Source organism: Vulpes lagopus, chromosome 14, assembly GCF_018345385.1.
Source record: "Vulpes lagopus strain Blue_001 chromosome 14, ASM1834538v1, whole genome shotgun sequence".
In the NCBI taxonomy this organism is placed as follows: Eukaryota; Metazoa; Chordata; class Mammalia; order Carnivora; family Canidae; genus Vulpes; species Vulpes lagopus.
In genome coordinates, this window is record NC_054837.1 from 26660674 (window position 1) to 26684342 (window position 23669).

Sequence of the window (23669 nt, forward strand, 5' to 3'; positions counted from 1 at the left end):
CAAAGTTTCTCAAGGCACTAAACCATTTTCAAGTAGATTGAAAGCTTCTAAATATACCACCCATTAAAATGGGAATTGCAACATGCAATATTCAAACTGTGAGTTTCCAACATATATCACAACCTGAGTCACTGTCTACCAAGGTGACTGACAGGGAAGAGACGTACCAGGGAGAAGAGTTCCCAGCCACAGAGCTGGAAGGGGTGTGGAAGGTGAGGGGGTGGAGGCCCATGAGGCCAGAGCCTTGTGTCACACAGCCAGTCAGAGGGCCCAGGGGGATGAGAATTTGGGCATCCTGACTCCAACCCTCTGGAGCTGTGTATCCCTCTGCTTCCCGGGTCCCCACAGATCATCTCTCATCACAGACTGGGGTATCCAACTCTAATACAAATTTAAGGAACAGTGATGCCCGCTCTTCATCACCCATATCAACCATCTCTCCACAGTAAGGGCCAGCTTTGCCCCTCACAGAATGAATTCTGTATTTGGTTTCAATCCTTAATGAACTTGAAGATAAATCTAACTTAGAAAAAGTTTAGGAAGAGAAAAAAAGGAGGCTGGTTTGTAAAACTTAGTTATGGTACACTTCACTAGAACACTCACAAATTATGTGCCACGAATGATGTAACAACCAGTGAGCGCATCCATTTAAATACCTACGTCTGTGCTGAAGTCTTGGTGGGTGTTCTCATCTGAAACTTTTCTGCTGCTGCATCAGACCCACATTTTCATAGACTCTAGCATTATCTTCTCTCATTCTGAAAAGGAAAAGGAAGGAAGGAAGGAAGGAAGGTAGGAAGGAAGGAAGGAAGGAAAGAGAGAAAGACAGAAAGAATAAATACATGAATAAAAACACACAGACCATGCTGACCAAGCTTGCACAGTATTTATAAAGTACACACTCCATTCTTGGAGGGCCCGATATGATGCAGACACAGCCTGTAAGAATTACAGTTCTGGGACGAGCTGTAAAACATAAACGTACAGCAGTATCAACCTAAAAGTGGAATAAGAGCCTTAAGTCCCTAAGCTCTCTGGGGTTGGAGGAAAGTGAGCTGTTTTTTTCTGGTGGGCAGAGCCAAGGAGGCCTAGACAATGAGGACTTTGAGTAAGACCCTGAAGCAGGGTGAGACGTGAGCATGTAGAAAGGCTAGGTATTCTTTCCAAGTGAGCAAGAGGTCCAGGAAAGGAAAGGGCAGGAGCAGTGAGGCAGGGCCTAAAGGCCCATTTGGCTCTGAATCCAGCTACATGAAGGGCAAAAATGAGTGTGAAGCTCCATGGTGCTTTAGGGCCCTGAGACAAAGGTCCAGTGAATGCATCAGAGGCCAGACTCCATTCTGATGAGCAGGGAGTGGAGATCAGAGCTCTCTAGGGGGACAGGGTACCCAGCAGCCATCAATGCCAACCCAATAGGGACAAGACAAAATGGGCAGAAAGGCCTCAGGGTCTGGGGTATCCTGGGTGACACCCTGCACAGGGTATAGGCCACCACCAAGAAGGGAGTCGTCAGATATTCAATATTCGGGGAAAGCCCTGATATGCAGCTGCCATGGCAAATTACTGCAGATAGCAATTTAAAATATCAACTTTACCCATTAGTCCACTGGGAAAGGAAAAAGCAGGCAGGAGGAAAAAGCAACTTGGTGGAAAGAATACTTCTGCTGTATAATTTCATTTCAACATTAACTAGAAACCAAATGTAAATATAAGTGCCATATTTGTTATCTAAAACGTTTATATAGAGTATTAAAGTCAGCAGGGGTTTAAAAATCCACATCAGAAGCAAACAGAGATAAGACTCATGGGGGAAAATAAAAAAGTAAATGTTATACCAAAGACTACCTTAGAATTTATAGAAAAGCAACGATTTACAACTGCTGTTCACATAATCAATTTAACAAATGTTTTCCTAATGCATGTTTTAGCTTAAACAAGGGGATGGCAAAGTTTTTCTATAAAGGATCAGAAGGTAAATAATTTAATCTCTGCAGGCCACACTCAGTCTCTGGTACATAATATTCTTTGTGCTGGTGTTTTTTTAAAAAATATATAGCCCCATAAAAATCATTCATGATCTGTACAAAAACAGGCCATGGCTGGAATTTGGCCTGGAGGCTGTAGTTTACAGACTCTTGGCTTAAAGGCCCAGTAGATTTCTGTTGTGTGTTGACTGGAAAATCAGCAGATCCTGACAGTGTTGAGACATTAGTGGTCAATTGATCTATTTTTACTTAGCAAAGAATCTTACACATCAAAAGGCCAAAAATACCTACCTTTGTTGTGTATCATTAATAACAGATGTTATCCCCACTGCATAAAAAGAAAAATTAGATTCTTCGTAGAGAACCACTACTTGATATACTTATAACCTCACATAATCATAGCTAGTGTACCAATTAGCCTTCGGTTGAGGTAAATTAAAATTTAGTTTAGAAAGCCACTGACTCGTTTGCTAATCAGCTGGGCAACAATGACAGGCTTGTGCTGCCAAGACCTGTTGTTTTTTAAGCTTTTCTATAGGACCGTGTTCAGGTAGAAAGAATTTCCTTCATTACTACTTACTCTGCACAAGATGGTGTTGGGGTACAAGGCGGGAGGGGACTCTGATCTCCACTTGTCTGGTCCGTTAGAGAATACTTAATATTTGTATATTCATGCCCTTTCCTCTTGCTTTTCTGAAAGGTGAAGATTGATATATGAGGAATTGGATTTTTTTAAGGGAAAAAGAAGCAAAGAAGGCATTTCACCAAAGAGCGACGGACACATAGGCAGACAGAAAGGTTGGACCCTAAATAATACGTTGATCAAATGTTAGGGAATTCACCTCCTCAATGTAAAAGTGAAAAAGTACTTTTGAACCATGCAATTCAAAAGCAGAGTCATGCACTAACAACTTACTGTATTAAACCAAATGTATCTATTTCTGAGCTAAAAGAGAATTCTCACTTTCTTTGCTACATTAACATCTAATCATTTCATAATTCACTTGCAACACATTTAATGATTCTCAGATAAACAGTTGGGAAAAGAGCTCCAGAAATAAATTCACTCCAAGTAAAAATAGCACACAGGTACAAAAGATGGTAGTACTCTTAACAGAAACAGTAATATGCTTTATTATATCTTCCCTGCCTCCCACCTCCACCCCAGAAAAGACCCTAGCACCTTTATAACTTCATTTTTGGCTCTAATGATACTTTTTTGGGGAAAAAAAACTTGGCAAAGAAAACCAGTAGAATGTAATCTCCTCTTAGATGCAGAGTGAACTAACTATATATTTAGTAGGAGTCCCAGTTATATGATTTATCACTCTTCACTCCTAATTTCACCTAAAAATAACCAATTCTGAAAATCTAACCCACCAATCATCATTATATAATGTTGCCATCATTCTAGGATTATTCCAGAAAACTAGCAAATATTAGAAAGGGTATCCACATACCCTTTTTTGAAACACTGACGTACAGCAGTGACTTCCATTCATGGCTGGTGAGAGGGTAAATTAGTGCACTACTGGTCAGAACTCACAGTACTAACCAGTTAGTATCTAGTAATAATAAAACTATATTCTACAACCTTGAACATTTGCTTCTTGAGAAACTCATACACAGGAGCCTAAAAGAGCTGTAAAAGGATGTCTGATGACATGTTATTCTTAATAGTGTTTATACCCAGGGAAGGAATCAATGTGATGTATTCATATCATGAAGTAATATGCAATAGTGAGGAGGAACAACATGAGAGATTGTGTCTCAAAAAAGGCTTCATAATCAATGTTAAGTGGAAAAACACAAATTATAGAATAAAACAGTATGATACAGGCTGAACATTCTAAACACATACAATAATGTTATCTATTATGTGTAGATTATTGGGGTTTTTTAAAAGATTTTATTTATTTATTCATGAGAGACATAGAAAGAGGCAGAGACATAGGCAGAGGGAGAAGCAGGCTCCATGCAGGGAGCCAGATGTGGGACTTGATCCCAGGATTCCAGGGTCACGCCCTGAGCCGAAGGCAGATGCTCAACCGCTGAGCCACCCAGGTGTCCCAATTTTTGGTATTTTTATTTTAAAATATAAAAAAGAGTGCAAGCAGGGGCACCTGGGTAGCTCAGGCTCGCTTGAGCCTCTGACTTTGGCTCATGATCCTAGCGAGAATCCTGGGGTGAATCAGGCTCCTCACTCAGCAGGAATTCTGCCTCTCCCTCCCTCTCTGCCCCTTCCCTGCTCATACTCTCTCTGTCTTAAATAAACGAATAAAATCTTAAAAAAAAAAAAAGATTGCAAGCCAAGCAATTGCCCTGGGGCTCCAAGGGTAGAAATAAGGGTTGTACCTGGGGCTGACAGCTGTAACTGCCACATTCGATTGCTGTTATAAAAGGAAAAAGAGGGGTACCTGGCTGGCTCTCTTGGAAGGGTGTGTGCCTCTTGATCTTGGGTGCAGGGATTAGTTTAATTAATTTTAAAAAGGGGAAAAAACTTGGAAGAAATGTAACAAAATAAAATGATCGACAACAGGTATAGTACTAGTAGTATTTTACATTTTTTTCAAATGAAACATTAAATAAATTTAAATCCACTGAAGTTTCTCCTTCCTCTCCTTACTCAAAACTCACCCCAAAAACAACAGCGAATAAAAAGTAGAAAATCTTATTTCACATACAACAAGAGTTGTTACAACTCCAACCTATAAATTATAAAGCAACTGCTACCATATGTGAACATGAGAACAAAATATTAAGGATGCTGGACAGCCTAAAAGATTCATTGTCTGACTCTTCATAGAAAAAGCTTGACATTAACAGGCAGCTAGCTGCTTGCTGTCTGCTTCCTTGTGCTGTCTGTAACCATGTAGAAAAGGAAACATCCGAAAGGACAATTGGGGGACAAGATACAGAATGCCTGGATCCCCAGATGACCCCATGGAGCGGAGCTGCCCACTTTCTCCCCAAATTGCCTGCCAACTTGGATTTTTATGTTAGAAGAGAAATGAGCTTCTATTTTGTTGAAGCCCCTATTATTTCAACTCTGTTAAAGCAGCCCAGCCAATTTGTTAACTAGCCATCACAGAACTTAAGAGTCTAGGAAAGAAGCTGCAAAAATGAAATCCAAAGAGAAACTGTTTTGTTTACTCTACAGAATATTTTAATGTTCTGAACAACTGTTCTTAAAAATCTAATGGCCTTGAAAAGCAGCCACAGGTTTTTAGCACTGAAATACACAAGAAACAATTTCTTAAAAGACAGGATTTAAAATGAAATATTAAGTGGAAGACCTGGCTAAGAACATCACTTATTTTAAAACTTATTCTGGATAGCTGGGCATCCAACTCTTGGTTTCAGTTCAGGTCTTGATCTTAGGGTTTTGAGTTCAAGCCCTGTGTTGGGATCCACACTGGGTATGGAGCCTCCTTAAAATAACTTAAAATTAACTCTTTTTTTAAATAAAAATTTGAAATATACAACCAGTAAGTTGAAGCATAAGCTTGCTTTCTACTCAACACTTTTTAAAAAATTGTTGTTAGAAGAAAAACAACAGATAACATGAGACACAGGCTCTTGACAAAATTTTGAGTATACACTACAATACTGTCAAGTATATGATATCATTGTGCAGATCTCTAGAACTTTTTCACCTTACATAACTGAAACTCTAGATCCACTGAACAGCAACCCTCATTTTTCCTTCCCTATTAAATATTTCTACATAAAGCAATTACAAAAGAATTTTCTAACAGGGAACAATTAATACAAATGGGACAGGAATTATTTCAATGAACTAAATGGCTCAAGAAAAAGCATAAAAATGTTGGAGCTTCTTAGCTTATTTAGAAAGAACAAGAAATAAAACCGATCTACAAATTAGAGGAGTTTATTTCTCAGTACTATGACAGCCCAGGCTGTCCTTATAGAACAAGAAAAAATCTCAGGGGATAGGGGTTGTTTTCATAGGGAGGGGTGAAGGGAGATTTGTTACAGAGCCCTAAAATAATGGTCTGAAATTGATCTATCCTCCTGAATTCAAGGACAAAGCAGAGTTACCAAACCTTTTGTAATATTTATAATAAATCTTAGAGCCTTGCCAACAGTCAAGGTTGAGAGGAGGGTCCAACCATAAGTCTCTAAAATCATCTGGCATTAAATATCTTGCCATATGAAGTAACTCCAGTCCATTTCTAAACTTTAAATTACAAAAAAGCCTGGGGTGCGTGGCTTTTTTCAGTTAGTAGAGCATGCAACTCTTGATCTCGGGGTCATGAGTTTGAGTCCCATGCTGGGCATAGAGATTACTTCAAAAAAAAAAAAAAATTAAGACTAAAAAATAAAGCATATATTAATCAGAAAAAAAAAAAAAAAAAAGACAGAAAGAAAAGCCCAAAAGCCAAGAGTAGGAAGAAAGTGTCAAATGAAAATGCTCTTGGGGCACCTTGGTGGCTCACTCATTTAAGCGTCCCAACTTGATTTCGGCTTAGATTACAATCTGAGGGTCATGAGATCGTGACATCAGGCTCTGTGCTGGGTGTGAAGCCCGATTAAGATCCTCTCTCTCCTCTCCCTCTGCACCCCCACGAAAAAAGAAAAGAAAAGGGGAGGGGATGGGGAGGAAGGGGAGGGAAGTGAAGGGAAAGGAAAGGAAATGAGAAGAAAATGCTCTTATCTAGGTTCCGGAGCAACAATACTACTTGGGCAGGATACTCTGGGTTCAGACATCACGATTACAAACACCTTGATTCCCCACTACATCTCATCACAAAATGAGATGATTACTAGTTCTGCTTCTCGCTGTGCTCACCATTAGCCCTCTCGTCCTGTCCAAACTGCTATCAATCCTTACCTACGCTGGTCACCTCTGCTTGACCCCAGAGCCCACTCACTCCTCACCCTCTTTTCAAAGTGAGGATCTTTTTATGTCACTCTCCTGCTTCAGAATCCTCAGTGATATCCCATTTCCCTTGGGATAAAGCCTAAAATCTTTAATATGGCCTGCAAGCCATACCCCCTAAAAATCAGGTTTCTGCTTACTTTCCCAATCCCACCTATGACATCCCCTGCCCCTCTCACCAACTTCCAGTCCAACCACACAGATTTCTTTCCATATCAGGAATATCATCACTTATACCCCCAGCACAGTGCCTGGCACCCAGTATAACTTACTTTAATTAATGTGGGAATGAATGAATAAATGTAAAAGAGCCTTTTGATTGGACCAAGGAACTTAGGAAGATATGTGAAAAGCACAAGTCCAGGGAAATGAATAAAAGACTTGGAACAAATGTAGACAAGGGCCTCATAGTAACTCAAACTTTGTACATGGTGGAATTAGAGTTCCATTAAGGCAATAGCTATGTCTGTCTTCTTCTATTACATCCTCAGCATCTATTCAGTGTCTGGAACACAAAAGGCACCCAAATATTTCTCTTTTTTTTTAATTTTATTTATTTATATGAGGGAGAAAGAGAGAGAGAGAGAGAGAGAGAGAACACACGAGCAGGGGGAAGGGCAGAGGGAGAGAGAGAATTAGACTCCCTGTTGAGTGTGGAGCCCAACCCCAGGACTCTGAGATCAAGACCTGAGATGAAGTCAAATGTTTAATCGACTGAGCCACTCATGTGCTCCCAAATATTTCTTACAGGAATAACACCAAGGGCACTTTGGGTGGCCCAGTAGGTTAAGGGTCTCCCTTCAGCTTGGGTTGTGATCTCGGGATTCTGGGATTGACTCTTGCATTGGGCTCCCTGCTTCACAGAAAGCCTGTTTCTCCATCTGCCTCTGCCTCTCTCTCTCTCGTCTCTTACAAATAAATAAATAAAATCTTTAAAAATACATATGTATTTTTTATTTATCTATTCATGAAAGACACAGAGAGAGAGGCAGAGACATAGGCAGAGGGAGAGGCAGGCTCCCCACAGGGAGCCCAATGTGGGACTCAATCCCAGGACTCCGGGATCATGCCCTGAGCCAAAGGAAGACACTCAACCACTGAGCCACCCAGGTGCCCCTGATTACAGAATTTTTAAAGATAACTTCTGTCCTACAATGATTCACTCAGATCATACCACCTAAAGCCTTTACACAGCAGTTCAAGGACGCTTGCTGTGGAATGTGGAATTATTTCCTTCCAACAAGAGTTGCCCACATGGTAAATTTGATTCTCATAGGGACACAGATCTCTCTGAAACCATTTCACATGTATACTAGGGGTAAACAAATGAGTAAATTGTAGATCATGGGAGCCAGGTTTCTCCGAGTTAGAGAAGTTACAAATTAGCAATGGGAAGGCTAGACTGAGCCTTGTGGTACTGAGAGCGAGACATCAACAGGAACTGAGGTTTAGCTTATATAGATACACGTTATTGATGCATGTGGACACGCATTAGTACACAGACATCATTTCCTAACACTGTCCATTGAGGGGACCCAGAAGCAGTAATACCCAGTAGCAACAAGCATACCCAACACCCAAACTTTAATTTTAAATACTTGTCTTTAATAAACAGAACCAGGGCTCCATAGAAAAATGACCAATGCAAAGGCTGGGACAGGGAAGATATAAGATGAGCCTGGAGCATCTTGCATGCCAGAAAGTAAGCAAGTGCACAGGAGCAAAAGTCTACAAACATGCAAAAGGGACACAGGAGGCAACCTGAAAATGCTCCCAATGGCCAAAGCTGCAACAATTTGAGCAACAAATAGCATAATATTGGATTATTACCCCAAGTATAAAATAAATATACATGAATCTATTAAGATATAAAGAAATAACTAGATAAATACGGGCACCTGGGTGGCTCAGTCAATTAAGGGTCCAACTCTTGATTTGGGCTCAGGTCATGATCTCGGGGTCATGAGATCAAGCCCCATGTCACATTCTGTGTGTGGCAAGGAGCCTGCTTAAGATTCTTTCTCTCCCTCGGCCTCGCCTCCACCCCTCACACCCCACTTACACACATATACAAACATGGACTGTCTCTCATAAAGAAAAAAGAAAAAACTGAATAAACAAACAGAGAGAAGAGACAAATCTTCCTTACAAAGGAATTCTAAATAAGTTACATGGAAACTACTCATTCCAGAAGATGGAGCTTAATTCCCCTTCCTTTGGGTATGATCTATACTAAATGACTTACTTCAAAGAACAAAGTAAGGACAGGGAGTCGTTACAGTAAGAGAAATCTGGCACCTTAGCCAGGTGATGAAAGTTTAATATCCCTAGGCCATGTTGTTGCTATCAGGTGCCCCTTGAGTGATGAGAGGGGTACCTCACAAATCACCTTGCTGGTACTCTACCCAAAAATCCACTACCCCAGTCAAACAAGAAATAATCAGATAAACCCAAACTGAGGAACACTCTACAAGATATCTGACTAGCACTCTTCAAGTGTCATGGTTCATGAAAAACAAGCAAAGACTAAGAAACTATTACAGACCAGAAGGGACACTAAACTCAATGTGGGATCCTGGATAGGATCCTAGAACAAAAAAGGATATTTATGGGGAAACTGGTGAAATCTGAATAAATTCTAGAGTGCAGTCACCAGCAATTTATTGGGATTATTTAGTTTTGATAAAGGTATTACGGTTATGCAAGATATTTACATTACGGGAAATTGGATGAAGCACCCAAAGGAACTCTTAACATTATCTTTGCAACTTTTCTAGAAGTCTAAATATTATTCCAAAATAAAGTGTATTTTTTTTAAAGTGTATTTTTAAAAAGCTACTGGAGAAGAAGCGTGCATATATATATCTATTTCTCACATAATATATAAACCCCATATAAATATGAGGTTATACAGCAAAAGCTCAACAATTGAACAATTAAAGCAGTAATTAATTGGCTATTTAGCCATACAAATAATCCTATACCAGTACAAATAAATACAGCCAGTACCCAGCTCTTGGCTTCAAAATACCACTCTACAATAAAGAGGCTCCTGTGAAAATCAGGGCTCCTATGAAAAATAGCTGGGAAAGTACAATATGAGACTTCATATTCTGGTGTCCAAAAGTGTAAGGCAGTAAGAAACTAAACAAACAATTACAGGGGAGGGGGTGCATGCAAGGCGTAGTTTGGCAAACTAAGGAACAGACTCTTAACTACAGAGAATACACCAATGGTCACAGGGAGGGTGAACTAGGTAATGGGGATGAAGGAGTGCACTTGTCGTGATGAGTACCAGGTGTTGTATGTAAGTGCTGAATCAGTAAATTCTACACCTGAAACTAATATTACAGTGTATGTTAACTAACTGGAATTTAAATAAAAACTTAATTTAAAAAACTTAATTTAAAAAAAGTGTAATGAAGTACTCAAAAATGGGAACTATCAAAAGGATAAGAACCATTTTGAACAGGTTCCCACTAGCCAAATTTGGGACAATTTAAGGAACAAAATAAATACTAGAAATGGATTATCACCCATTCTGACATGAATGAATGAATTAATGAATGAATGAATGAATGAAAAGAGAAAGCTCTTCCTTAGAGTAGGCTCCAAACTAATGAATGAAAAGGGAATTAGGAAGTAGGAAATCACCACTGGGCAGATGTTGCAGTAGTTATTTTTCCAGGCAAGAATAGTGAATACATGCAAAATCAGTAGGCAAAACGTATTATGGAAAATAGGTTATTTATATAGTCTCAAACATTTTCCTATAAGATATTAATTTAAAAAGGGGAAATCGTTACTGTACAGTGGAGAAATGTGACAGATAACACCTTAAGAGGTCAGAACGCTGCCAGGTATGAAATGCATCAACAGAAGTGCTCCTGACGTGAGGTATCAGGATGCAACATGACTTCCGTGACAGCCCTGTCAAAAACACACGACCTGATTCTAATCAAGAGAGCACATCACACAAATCCACACTAGGGGCATTCTATCAAATAACTGGCCTGAACTCTTCGAAAATGCAAGGTCACAGAAGATAAGAGACTGAGGGACGCCTGGGTGGCTCAGTGGTTGAGCGTCTGCCTTTGGCTCAGGGCGTGATCCCAGTCCAGGGATCCAGTCTCGCATTGGGCTCCCTGTGAGGAGCCTGCTTCTCCCTCTGCCTATGTCTCTGCCTCTCTCTCTCTTTCATGAATAAAGAAGTAAAAAATCTTTAAAAACAAACAAAAAAAGATAAAGATTGAGAAACTGTTCCAGATGAAAGTAAAGATACATGACAGCCAAATGTACCAGGGGGCCCTGGACCACTGAAAGATAGGACAAACTGGTAAAATTTGAATATGGTCTATATTGATAAGTGCCATATCAATGTTAATTCCCTGGTTCTATCATTTTACTATGGTTAAACAAGAGAATGTCTGTATTTTTAGGACATACACATTTTGACATACATAGGTCAAAATATTAAGAGGTAAAGGGGCACAGATATTTGCAACTTATGAACACTTCATTTTTAAAATTACATAAATGTATATAAAGAGAGAAAATACAAATGAATGATAAAGTATGCTAACATGTTAACAAGGTGAAGGGAATTACGTACACTGTTTTTGCAAATTAAAAAAAAAATAATGCTACAACTGGAAGTTAACAAACAAATCTACCTTCAAGCAAATGGCAGAGTGTGGGAAGAATCTTTTATAAAAACTTGAGAATTTTCTCAAACTCGCCTCATTTGCACCCTCCCCTGGTCGCCCACCTATTTCTGCTTCGCCTCCTCCCAGCACCAGCACTACTTCCTGCTTCCTTCCCCAGGCTCAACACCCCTGACTCACTGTCTTTTTTCATTTACCCTCTTTCAAAAATTCCTTCATTCCCAAAGGTCTTTAACTTCAGAACTGTAGAAATGATGGTATTTAAAAGAATAACCAATGATCCTAAATGAGTTTCATTCTTTGGCTTAGTTTAAAACTCAGGTGGCTTCACTAGTTCTTAAGGCTACCACTTAAGCTTTCTACCAGAAGAAGGTACTTCTTAATTTTACCACAAAATCAGGTAGTAAGTTCATACATGGAATTAAATGGAGCTACAAGTTATAGGATCTCATTTTTAAAAATGAATAATCTAAGCCAATCCATCTTTTTAAACTCTGAAGGCTCAGATCCCAAAGAGCAGTTAATGTGCTAATAAGGACAATACTGGCACATATTGGCACCAAAAAATACTGGCTGAACGAATGAATGCATGCATTCATTCTGAAGCACTCTTCAAATAGGATTATCAGTGACATCCGGTTTCGATATTCTATAAGACTTAAATTATCAAGGAATATGTTCTGCTTTTTTCTACCCCCTCCTGACCCTGGGGTGATAAAGCTTTTTTTTTTAAGATTTTATTGATTTACTCATAGAGACACACAGAGAGAGAGAGAGGCAGAGACACAGGCAGGGGGAGAAGCAGGCTCCATGCAGAGAGCCCGACGTGGGATTCGATCCAGGGTCTCCAGGATCACACCCTGGGCTGCAGGCGGCGCGAAACCGCTGCGCCACCAGGGCTGCCCGATAAAGCTATTTTTAAAGGAGTTCTTAGGGAGCCCTGGTGGCGCAGCGGTTTAGCGCCGCCTTTGGCCCGGGGTGTGATCCTGGAGACCGGGGATCAAGTCCCACGTCAGGCTCCCTGCATGGAACCTCTTTCTGCCTGTGTCTCTGCCTCTCTCTTTCTCTGTGTCTGTCATGAATAAATAAATAAAATCTTTAAAAAAAAATAAAAATAAAAATAAAGGAGTTCTTAAATCCAAATTACATCTTGAGATTTAGGGTCAGAGAGACTATATATGGTAATTCAGAAGATCTCAAGTGCTGTAAGGCTGAGGAAGTCCCTACTAAAGTTGCCAAAACAAGGATAAATACCAAAACTTCTGAATGAAATAAAGAGAGCTTTTCCCCCAGCTTTTCCAAACAAGATTATATGCTTCAGGATATTCCTGAATTTGTACCAACAGTGTGCTACATTCTCTCTGTATTTATTAGGAGGTCTTTCTATATGGGCAACTTCATGTTTTATTCCTGACCCAAATTCAGTATAATTGGAAGACAAATAGAAAATAGCCTATAGCAACCATCTAAATATTTTGTAACAATTACGATAACATCAAATCAGATTTAAAGCACTGAAGGTCAAAACTGGTACCATGTTGATTATTTGACCTTATATTTCTATACGTACACCGTTGCTGAAGATGTTTTTGTACAAGGAAAACAATCTAGTGTTTTGGATTTTTTTTTAAAGATTGTATTTATTCAATCATGAGAGACATAGAGAGAGGACAGGCAGAAGGAGAAGCAGGCTCCATGCAGGGAGTCCGACGCAGAACTCGATCCTGGGTCTCCAGGATCATGCCCCAGGCTGAAGGTGGCACTAAACTGCCGAGCTACCCAGGCTGCCCCTAGTATTTTGGATTTTAAGATCTTATTTCTTTGAGAGAGAGAATGCAAACGAGCAGAGAGAGGAGCAGAGGGAGACTCTACACTGAACACGGAGCCCAGTGCCAGGCTCAATCTCACAACCCTGAGATCATGACCTGGGCTGAAATCAAGAGTCAGACACTTAACCAACTGAGCCACCCAGGCACCCCATAATCTAGTCTTTTTATGTGAACTGAGAACCTACTAAGCTAACTAACAGATATCTTACTTTGGCTAATGAAGCTTTTGATAATGTGGCTGCTATTCTGCTAGGCTAGAAGTCTCTCAATTCACTGGCAGGTGCCATTCTGAGAAGCCGGGTTCTCTGGAAGGCAATACACAGGGTAAAGTAGGCAGGTATCACTGCTGTTTAGACATTCCCCTGTCTGCAGCAGAGCAATTGGGGGTGGGGGGGAGATGCCCAGATCCCCAAAGGAGCAGTCTCCTCATTTCCCTCATCTCAGCGTATTCTTAATTAACTCAGCTTTGTGTCTGTTATGAATAGCTTCAAATGGAAATGCTCCAACTCCACATTCTTCTTCATTATGCATGGCTTATTAAAATTGAAATTTCACTATTTCCAACTCAACCAAGTTTATGGTTCAAACTGCTATGTGCTATGAAGAGTGAAGCATTTGTTTAAGAGATGGGATCAGGATAAAGATGGCCTGGATCTAAACAGGAACAGGCTGGAAACTTCAAGGCTTTCAGTTCCAAACTTGCCATGTGAGAATCCTGGGATGTTGTCTGGGAAAATCCTAACCTTTCCACGTGGCAGTTCCCCAATCTGCCAGGCCAGGATGATAGCAGCTATCTCCAAGCTACCCTCTGCTGAAATACCAGAGTTGTGAAGTAGGGAATAGTTTCCAGAGAGGCTCTTCCTGGTTGGGAATGAGTTTCTCATTCCTGAACAGTAACAGCTATCTCTTAGAGGCCCATCCTGCTCAAAAGCAGAATGTATCAGAGCTGCCCAGAAAAGAAAGTACAAATATGCACACCAGCCCCCTCCAGGATTGGTACCTGCTCTTCCTCAATCCTGCGCTGTAGTGTTTCAATGTAATGCTGGACAGCCATATAAATGAATCGGTACTGTGCTTCTGTCTGGACCATCCCTGACCTCTGAGACCGCACCATCTGAATGGTTTTGGGAACATCAATGTCGCAGTCAACACCTGCAAAGCAAGCACCATGAAGCATTAGGAGAAACTGTGGGGCCAGGATGAAGTGGTTTAATGCACAACTTTTAGCAGACTCAGAGATATAGTAAATGTAGTCTTTAATGTTCTAACTGAACATGTTTCAAGGGCTACACTGGCCTTCTGACTAATACAAAAGATTCCAGAAAATGATCGGAATAAGTATCGGAGGTCAGGACTCTCCATCAGCACCACCCCAGAGACCACCACTGCATATTCAACAAAAGACCACAGCAGCGGGACCACGGCTCCTGGGCTTCATTTTATGTCAAAGGCTCAAATAGAATCACTTTTGTTCTCCTATAAACAACTGAAAGTCAAAGTCTTCAGCCCAGATTTTTGAAAATGTTTTAACATTCAAATTCTCTCCTCCAGGCTATTTTCACTAGCACTTTCCTTCCATAAACTAAAAAAGAACTTACAACCTCTTGCCCTCCAGATGACCCACCTTTCTCTCTGATGATGTCAATAAGGATATCAATCACAATGAACGTCCCTGTCCGGCCAATCCCAGCACTGTGGACAGAAGGACAAAGAGCAATGATGCTGGAGCCATTGATAGGGGTTTTGGACTCAAACCCACACTATTAATATGAACAGAAACAATGTCTGCTCTTGGGAGTATTTATAAGACTGCCTGTTTGTATTTGAGACTAGATTAGCTACGGGCTTTGGGGTTAGTCCAACCCACGTGGAGCCCAGCTTCTCTAGGACTTCCCAAGGCAAGTCCCATACCTCTTTGACCTTCAGTTTCCTCGTCTGTGAAATGCAGATAATGGCACATACTTTACAGGGTTGTTGTGTGGATCAAATGTTAGTAACGTATGGAAAACACTGAGCACAGAGGCCGGAGTGGAGCACATGCTCAATAAACAGTAGCTTTTAAAAAAGTGAAAAAGTTTCATACACAGCTACTTGCCCAATGTATGGATGAGATTTGGGAAATTAAACTTCCCCCAGTATAATCATGAAGCCCAAACTTGGGTGCCAGGAGGCTGTAAACCGTGGTGAGATGCCACGGGCAGGGCTTCCAGAGGTCTGGGGAGGGAGTGATCCAAATCTTTTGAAGTGAACAAGTGTCTTATCAGGGGGAAAAATGCATCTTATTCCTGCAGCAGAAGAGAATAGGATCACAATCAAAGTGATTAATTCTAAACTACCATATTAAAAAAAAATCACATATACACACAAGCAAACATCACTAGACTAGGTAAAGGCTGCCTGAGGATAAGGAGTAAGTCCACCACCCTCTGCCCGGCCACCACCAATACCTGGCAGTACTGTAGGACCTATGAGAAAAATACTCTATGGTCAAAGTGTCCCTTCATGCAGTTTATGCATGTCTGAAACCGAGATGAAATTCTTCTCACAGTGAAAGGGCTGGGGGTGGGGAGGTAAAGACAAGCCCTGGGCATTAAGAGACGGGACAGGCTGCGGCCTGGAGAGGTGGCAGGGGCCGGTCACCTGCAGTGAACCACCACAGGCCCTGCATCCGTAATGCTCTCCTGCTTATGATGGACCTCCTCCAGGAAGTCCAGCACGCCCCCAGGGTCACTGGGCACTCCGTGGTCCGGCCAGGTCCGAAAGTGGTATTGCCACACGGTTCTCTCTGTATTCCCCTGGAGTAGAGCCAAGAAAAACCAGAAAAGAATTAAATAAATCAAGGGGTTGAGGAATCGCCCAGTTCTGATCTTCCCTGGACCCAATGTGAGCCAATGGAGCAGACCAGCACTGAATCTCCCCACATTCCATTTAAAGGTCAGACAAGCTTCCAAATCACGTCTCCTTTCGGATCTGGCTGAGCAATCCTGAAGGCAACTGTTTGCCTCTGTCATAAGAACCAGAATGTCCAGTACAGCGATCAGTTCCTTGGGAGGCTACAACCTGAATCAGCTTTCTGAATCTTCGGTGGCAGGCAATGTCCATCTTCCTTGTCTGCGTGTAGCTCAATTCAGGAGGCAACTGAAGCCTCTGGGACTTGGGGCTTTCTTCCCAGCAGATAAGAAAACAGCTACCCTGTCAAGAGTATTCCTCTTTGTCTTTTTATACCCAGCCCTCATCCCCTCTCCCCAAACACCCACTTTTATTATAACATCATAGCAGTTAAACCTTCTGTTTAGTGCAAAGTAGGTAAGAAGACAGGCTTTGTGATCAGAAGGCTGGGTTTAAGCCCAAATTCCAGCATTCATAATCACTGTCGTCTCCAGGCATCTCTAAGCCTCAATTTCTTCATTTGCAAATAGGAATAATCATCTCTCTCACAATACAGTGAGAGGGATTAAACAAGACCAATTAAACACACAGCCTCGGCAGCAATAAAAGAATCGGCCACTGGTGCTCTTCTGAGGAGAGGGATCATTAACCAAGGTCAAGACTACAGAAAACCATCTGGGTCTACCCACATGAGGTCACTGTAGCAGTGCTGCTGATTGCTCCATCTGCATCTTATGTATCTGAAGGAAATCCAAGCTAGTGACGTTATTAAAGGAGATTTTGAAAAGAAAGAAAAATGAAGCCAGTGTCTACCACCGGTGACCTTCAGGACATCCAAGGAATCCAAACCACAATTAAGATCTTTTCTTAAAAAAAAAAAAAAAAAGATCTTTTCTTGAATTATGTGCATTTAATTTATCGATGTCACAATAAAAAATTTTCTTGACATTACCAGTTAGCTAAATCTCGGGGGCTACACCGTAAGGACACTCAAGGAAGGAGACCCAGCTGCCCTGTACATCCTGCTCCCATCCTTGGTATATCTCTGTCCCAAGAGATCTCTGACCCAGCTCCTCCCTGCTAAGAAACTTAAATGAGATCATGCCACAGCACTTTAGAAAAAAATGTGGTCTATAAAAAGCAGGTAAAAAATGTGTTTCTATAAAAAGCACGTGACCAGCAATTCTGGAGAAATGATCTGTCCTGTGTCGGCACCTGAATCCACGGGTATAAGACACAAACCCAAATGTCATTATTTCCTGTACCTGCTGCTCAAAAATCTCTGTTAACAAGAAGATGGATACTTTATCACTAAAACTGAAGAAACATCAATCTGCTACTCAGAAACACCTGATAACAAGAAGATGGGTGGTTTAGCCTAAATCTGAACAAACCTATCTGGAATCTCTGGCCAGTGTACTCTAAATCTTTTCCATTTCAGCTTGACAGCTATGCTTTTCCAGCGTCTCAATCTCTGCAGCAGAGTAACCTCTGCCTCATCCCACCATCAGCAGAATCACACCCCTGCTAATGTCAAAAGTCCCAGCATCCCACCCTGGACCACAGCCACCCAGGTTTCCAGCTACCTTTGGTCCCCTGACCATCACCTTATGGAGCTCAGCAGACCACTGAGCCCTCTTCTATTCTCCACCTGCCTTCTCCTACCCTGCTGCCCCACATCAGGCTTAGATTCTGCATACTATTCTTTTTTGTTATTTTAAAGTAGGTTCTACACCCAGTAGAATGGTCCAGGTAAAAGGTGGTGTGGTGGTGGCAGGATGGTACTTTGGTACTTTCCATCTTTACTTTGGAGCCCAACATGTGGCTTGAACTCAAAACCATGAGATCAAGAGTTGGACGCTCAACCAACTGAGCCACCCAGGTGCCTCCGGAGTACTATTGTGACAATCGCCCTCCACTGCACAGCTCTGCTCCCTCCACTCTCTCTCCATCCACAGCACCCCTGGGAAAAGCTCCAGGCCTGGACAAAACCAACCACCCACCTTCACCATTTTATACCCGAGGAACAGTGTCCTTGGAGAAAAATCACACCAGGGAATTGGTGTCACTAAACGTTCATATTCACCTATTCAAATGGGCACTCAGTGCTGCCTGAAAATTCACTGGATTCCTCATCATTTCTACACATTATTATTTGGTATTTTCCCACTTTCCCCAGATAATTCATCTCTGATTCCCTTCTAATTCCAGTTGATGGCCTTGCTATAGACAATAGCAGGAAAATACATGTCAGCTCCTCTACCTGCATCTGTGGTCACCTCTTCCTCTTCCCGTTCTGCTGACAGAAGAACTAGCCCTCCATTCGTCAAAACCCAGCCAATCTGGGGCACCTGGGTGGCTCAGTGGTTGAACATCTGCCATTGGCTCAGAGTGTGATCCCATGGTCCCACAGGGAGCCTGTTTTCCCTCTGCCTATGTCTCTACCTTTCTCTCTCGATCTCTCAAAATCCTTAAAAAAAAAAAAACAAAAACCCATCCACCCATGATGCTCTGGATCCTACTTCCCCTCGCCATCCAACCTCCATTCCTGCCTCCCTGGCATCTTTACTTTGACATCTCAAAGACATCTCACACTATACCTGTCCAGGAGGTTGTTCGCCCTTCCCTCTCCTCTCAAATCCACTGCCAACCCCTCACTCAAGATAGAAAGCTGGTGATCATCCTTAACCCACCCTTGCCCCTCACCCCCCATCCACACTGTCACCAAACTCCTTCACATCCACTCCTCAGTTACCTGTAGGCAGTCCTCTTCTGTCTACCACCCTGCCACCACCACACCACCTTTCACCTGGACCATTCAAGCCCTGCCATCCTGTATATCTTCTGCCCTCACCCCAGTGCCATTGTCCCCTCACACTATGTTGGTTCTTCCTCCCCCTCCTCCTCCAGCAGCCCAACCATTCCCACACCCTGCAGGTGCCACCTCAAGGCAGCCATCACCTCCATTGCTCCTCTTCCATTTATTCTGGCATTTTGCATATTTGTTTCTGGAGGCAGGAACAAGAAGGCAAAAAAGAACAAGTGCCAGAGTCCCTGGGATCTGACCTCTGAAGAGGAGGCCACCAGACCCAGACCACCACAGAAGCCTCCCAACAAGCCTGCTGGCCACTTGGGTCACCTGGCCCGAACCTCCCTACCCAAAGCTGTCAGACACCTTCCCAACACAAGGCTTTTTGTGTGCATTCACTTGGCAAAAGCATCACCACCATAGGTTCCGAGCTAACTAATGCACAGAATTCACATTTCTTAATGTAAGAATTAAGACTCTTTCCCAACTTGGACCCCACCTCTCTGGAGTTTATTCCCTCAATTCTCCACTTGCCTTCATTCCCCATAAATCCCATTTCCAACTTCAGTTGGCACTTCAGTGCCAGGGCTTACAGTGACACCTCCTCCATCTGGGAGGTCTCTCCATCATCTTCTCCAGTGGAAATCTTACCCAGAAAATCCCAGCGTCTTCTGAAACAGTCTCCCTGACATCCCAGTCAGAAGAAAGCCCAACCTTTACAATCCCACACCACTTCAGATTTATCACAGCCTGTGTCTGCTCTGAAGCACAGAGTGTGCTTCCCACTGCTACATGATTTCAATTCGTTAAGGACAAAGACTTCATTCATCTGTGTCCCCAAAAGACCTTGAAAAAGTAAGTCCCCTCTAACCATGAAATTAAAATGAATTCAAATCTAACCCTGGTTTATAAAGTTAGTCACCCCAGTGACAAACTTAAACTATAAGCAATTGAGATCTGATGCCATAGAATCTGATCACGAAACAGGCCTCAGAGGCTTTGCACTTGCTGTTCCCACTGCTTTGAACACTCTTCTCCGGACTCTCTGGATGCCTGGCTCCTCCACCTTCGGCTCAAGTGATACAATCTCAGAGAGGCCCTCTCTGATTACTCCATCTCAATTACCCAGTCACTTCTAACATAACTTCCTGTAGCCTCCGTAGACTGAGCACAATCAAGCAAGCTGGTTGCTTGCTTTTTAACCTTCTAACCCCCTAGGTTCTATGAGGGCTGCGATTGCACCTATCTTGTTTGCAATGTACATACCTGGTACATAAAGGCACCTAATAAATGGCTACTATGTCAATGAGTGCATGAGGGCATGAATGCATGCACACGTGAATAACTGCATGACCCTGGAGTACTGCATATGAAAACTGCTTACCAAAGTCTGTAAAATACGACAATATACTTACTTGTCCAACCTTTGAAAGTTTAAGCTCTCTTAATGTATAGTCATGAGCGGCACTTTCTTTGACGTTCCTAACACGCATGACCCCATATTCTTTCAGAGCATACTCGTCAGGCCAGTATTTGACACATTTACTCTGAAAGGGATCAGAGAAAAGACAGTTAACCTCTGTGAACTCTGAAATTAAAGCCTAAACCAGTGGAAAATAAATATTCAGGAAAAAAAATATTCGAGTCTTAATGACCAATATAAGGAAAAGGATCCATCTAGCATCTGTTGGATTTTCAGAGGAAAGGAAAAATAAGTTCAAATAAGAAAAGCAGGTACTGGGATGCATGGGTGGCTCCATAATTGAGCATCTACTTTTGGCTCAGATCGTGATCCCGGGATCCTGGGATCAAGTCCCGCATCCCCACAGTGAGCCTGCTTCTCCCTCTGCCTATGTCTCTGCCTCTCTCTGTATGTCTCTTGTGAATAAATAAGATCTTTTAAAAAAAGAAAAAGAAAAGCAGGTACTTGCAAAGCCAGGAGAAGGAGAAGACAGAACAGACTTTGCAGAGCTGTGTGATCTAAGACGCATGTCAAAGGACAGTCAAGGATTCTTCATTTATCTCTAAGGAACCAAAGATGCAGAGTGAGGGACTAGCCAGTTTGAGGGTTCTATCTAGCAATCACTGAATTCTGGGTTCCAGAGATCTGCCAGTCACTCTCCAGGGAAGGCAAGCAAGCAAGCTACCCTCTGGAGGTGGATGGGTTGCCCAAAGAGCCAGACTGTCTGGCTCATTTCCGCACTGGTGTAGGAGGACTCCATACCTTATCTAACTCAAGTGTGAAAAACTCCAGCACAGCAAGGCAGCTGATGGGGTTTTGAACCACCTGCTTCTTCTATATCCAGATCCATTTGCTACCTCCTATACACATCACCTTTGCTTCACTGGGTGCCTAGGAACACCAAGCCTACAGTAGCTGCTGGCTTCAGAGCAGACAGATTGAAATATATGGCACCAAGTAAATTATTCTTGTTGCCAAAGAGGATGATATTTAGCTCAATGAGAGATGAGTCTCTATATATATTTGGTGACATGTCCTGGGCAGATAAATATTTTTGTGTTGTTGTTTTTTTTTTTTTTTCAACTGGGAGCAGACTTTCTACAATCACCAATACGCCAGTATCAGCAAGAGAAATTTACCTTTTATATTAGGAAGACAAAGAAATTCAGTTATAAAACTATAAATAAGAGAGCAGCTGCAGGCATCCCCATAGTCAATGATTAATTGAAAGGAGAAAAAAAAAAAATGGCAGAAGGAAATTTGAACAGAAGCATTAGCAGATAGTGCAACTTTTTTGCCTGGCAATGGTTTACATGGTCTTTTATTTATTATTATCCTGAATTCAGCTATCCCTGCAGTATTTTGTAGATACAAATACCTCTTTGATACATTTGATACAATTTTTATTATCCCCAGATAAGCACTTTTAATATTAATTGTACTCAATGCTGTTGCTGGCCAATCAACTCTGTGACTCTTGGTTGCTCAAGAGATTCAATAGAGAACAGAAAATTAAATCACAACTCTGAAAACATTTCAGCCGACTTTAAACATCACCAGGCTACCACAGCCCTCCTCCCAGTTTTCCAAACTCCTACACAGACTTTGGCAAACATATTCTAAAATGTGAGAGCTAATACATCAGCTTTTAAACTAAAGCCTTTCAAAAAAAATAAAAAATAAACTAAAGCCCAGGAATCGAGGGGAATCTAGAGTCTGAGGCCGAGAGAGCAGGTTATCAGAACCGGCTGTGGACAGAATGCATCCATCATTCTATCCTCTCCACCGGACTGAAGAGCATAATCGGGAAGCAGGTCCAGACTTGAAATGGAGGTGAAGAAGGGGCAGACTGATTGGCCCAATGTCTGTCTGTTCTAGAAGCTTCCAACGCTCTTCTGAAAGGGACCAAAACTAATACCTCTGAAGTGACATAAGAACCCTCTCTTAAAAAAAAAAAAAAAAAGAACCCTCTCTTCATGTCCCCAGATCCCATAAGGAGAGGTCATCTCCTATGAATCAGACACTAGGCAGGAGAGATGGCTCGGTTTTCTCTTCTATACTCAGGGCAAGTGACACTCATCTGAAGCAGAAACTAGCAAGACCTGTCCATTAAACACCTAATGTGGATGCCTGGGTGGCTCAGCAGTTGAGCATCTGCCTCTGGCTCGGGGTGTGATCCTGGGGTCCTGGGATCAAGTCCCACATCGGGCTCCTTGCAAGGAGCCTGCTTCTCCCTCTGCCTGTATCTCTGCCTCTCTCTGTGTCTCTCATGAATAAATAAATAAAATCTTTAAAAAAAACACCACCACCACCTAATATTACTGCAGGTGGCTGCTAGAGGAAGCCTTTGTTTCACAATAACCAGCATAACGACTAGTTAGCACAATGATGAAAATCTTACAAAACCATGCTGCCCTTCAAAATTGACAGGAAAATTACATTGGGAGAGCTAAAATGCAAAATCACCCATCTGTCTTAGGTTTAACTCACAGGTATGACTGCTAAATTCCATACAAACTTTATGTAAGCCAATTAAACTGTAACTACAAAAGAACTTTGACTAAAACACAAAAACACAGAACTTTCCCATATTAAAAACCCACATGGATGGACTCATGTTGGGATAGCACACAGAACTGTCACTCAATGAAATCTGTCTGCTTCACTGTGGATGTGGGATGTTACAACTTTTTAAAAACCTGAAGTGTCATGAGGAGTGCGGGGAGATGATCACTTGACAGAGCAGCTGGGGGGGTGGGAGCGGTGCATGCTGGGACAACCACTCTGAGAGCAGTTTGGCACAATCTCTTTAAATTTACAACATGCAAGCCCGATGACCTAGCATTCTTTTTTTTTTTTTTTTTAAGATTTTATTTTTTTATTTATTCATGAGAGACACACACAGAGGCAGAGACATAGGCAGTGGGAGAAGCAGGCTCCATTCAGGGAGCCCGATGTGGGACTCCATCCCGGGACTCCAGGATCATGCCCTGGGCCGAAGGCAGGCGCTAAACCACTGAGCCACTCGGGCTGCTCTAGCATTCCTTTTTGTGACATCTAACCTAGAGAGACACTTGCCACACACACACACAAGCAAGAATAAGATTATTCCCTTGATCACTGTTTGTTAA

At 42.0% G+C, this 23669-nt stretch overlaps 1 protein-coding gene across 3 annotated transcripts in view; it reads right to left on the reverse strand.

Annotated features, from left to right (window-relative positions):
- Nucleotides 1–23669, reverse strand: part of PTPN11 (protein tyrosine phosphatase non-receptor type 11) — an 84411-nt gene that overhangs the window by 4078 nt on the left and 56664 nt on the right. Inside the window, exons 10-15 of one of the 3 annotated variants that reach the window (XM_041728899.1) lie at nt 20492–20623; nt 16019–16185; nt 15003–15070; nt 14379–14530; nt 2563–2675; nt 657–758 (exon numbers count right to left, since the gene is read on the reverse strand). In XM_041728899.1, the coding sequence (XP_041584833.1) occupies nt 689–758; nt 2563–2675; nt 14379–14530; nt 15003–15070; nt 16019–16185; nt 20492–20623 (702 nt within the window). In that variant the 3' untranslated portion in view covers nt 657–688. The remainder of the gene's footprint in view (nt 1–656; nt 759–2562; nt 2676–14378; nt 14531–15002; nt 15071–16018; nt 16186–20491; nt 20624–23669) is intronic. The other 2 variants (XM_041728898.1, XM_041728900.1) reach the window with 2 other exon arrangements.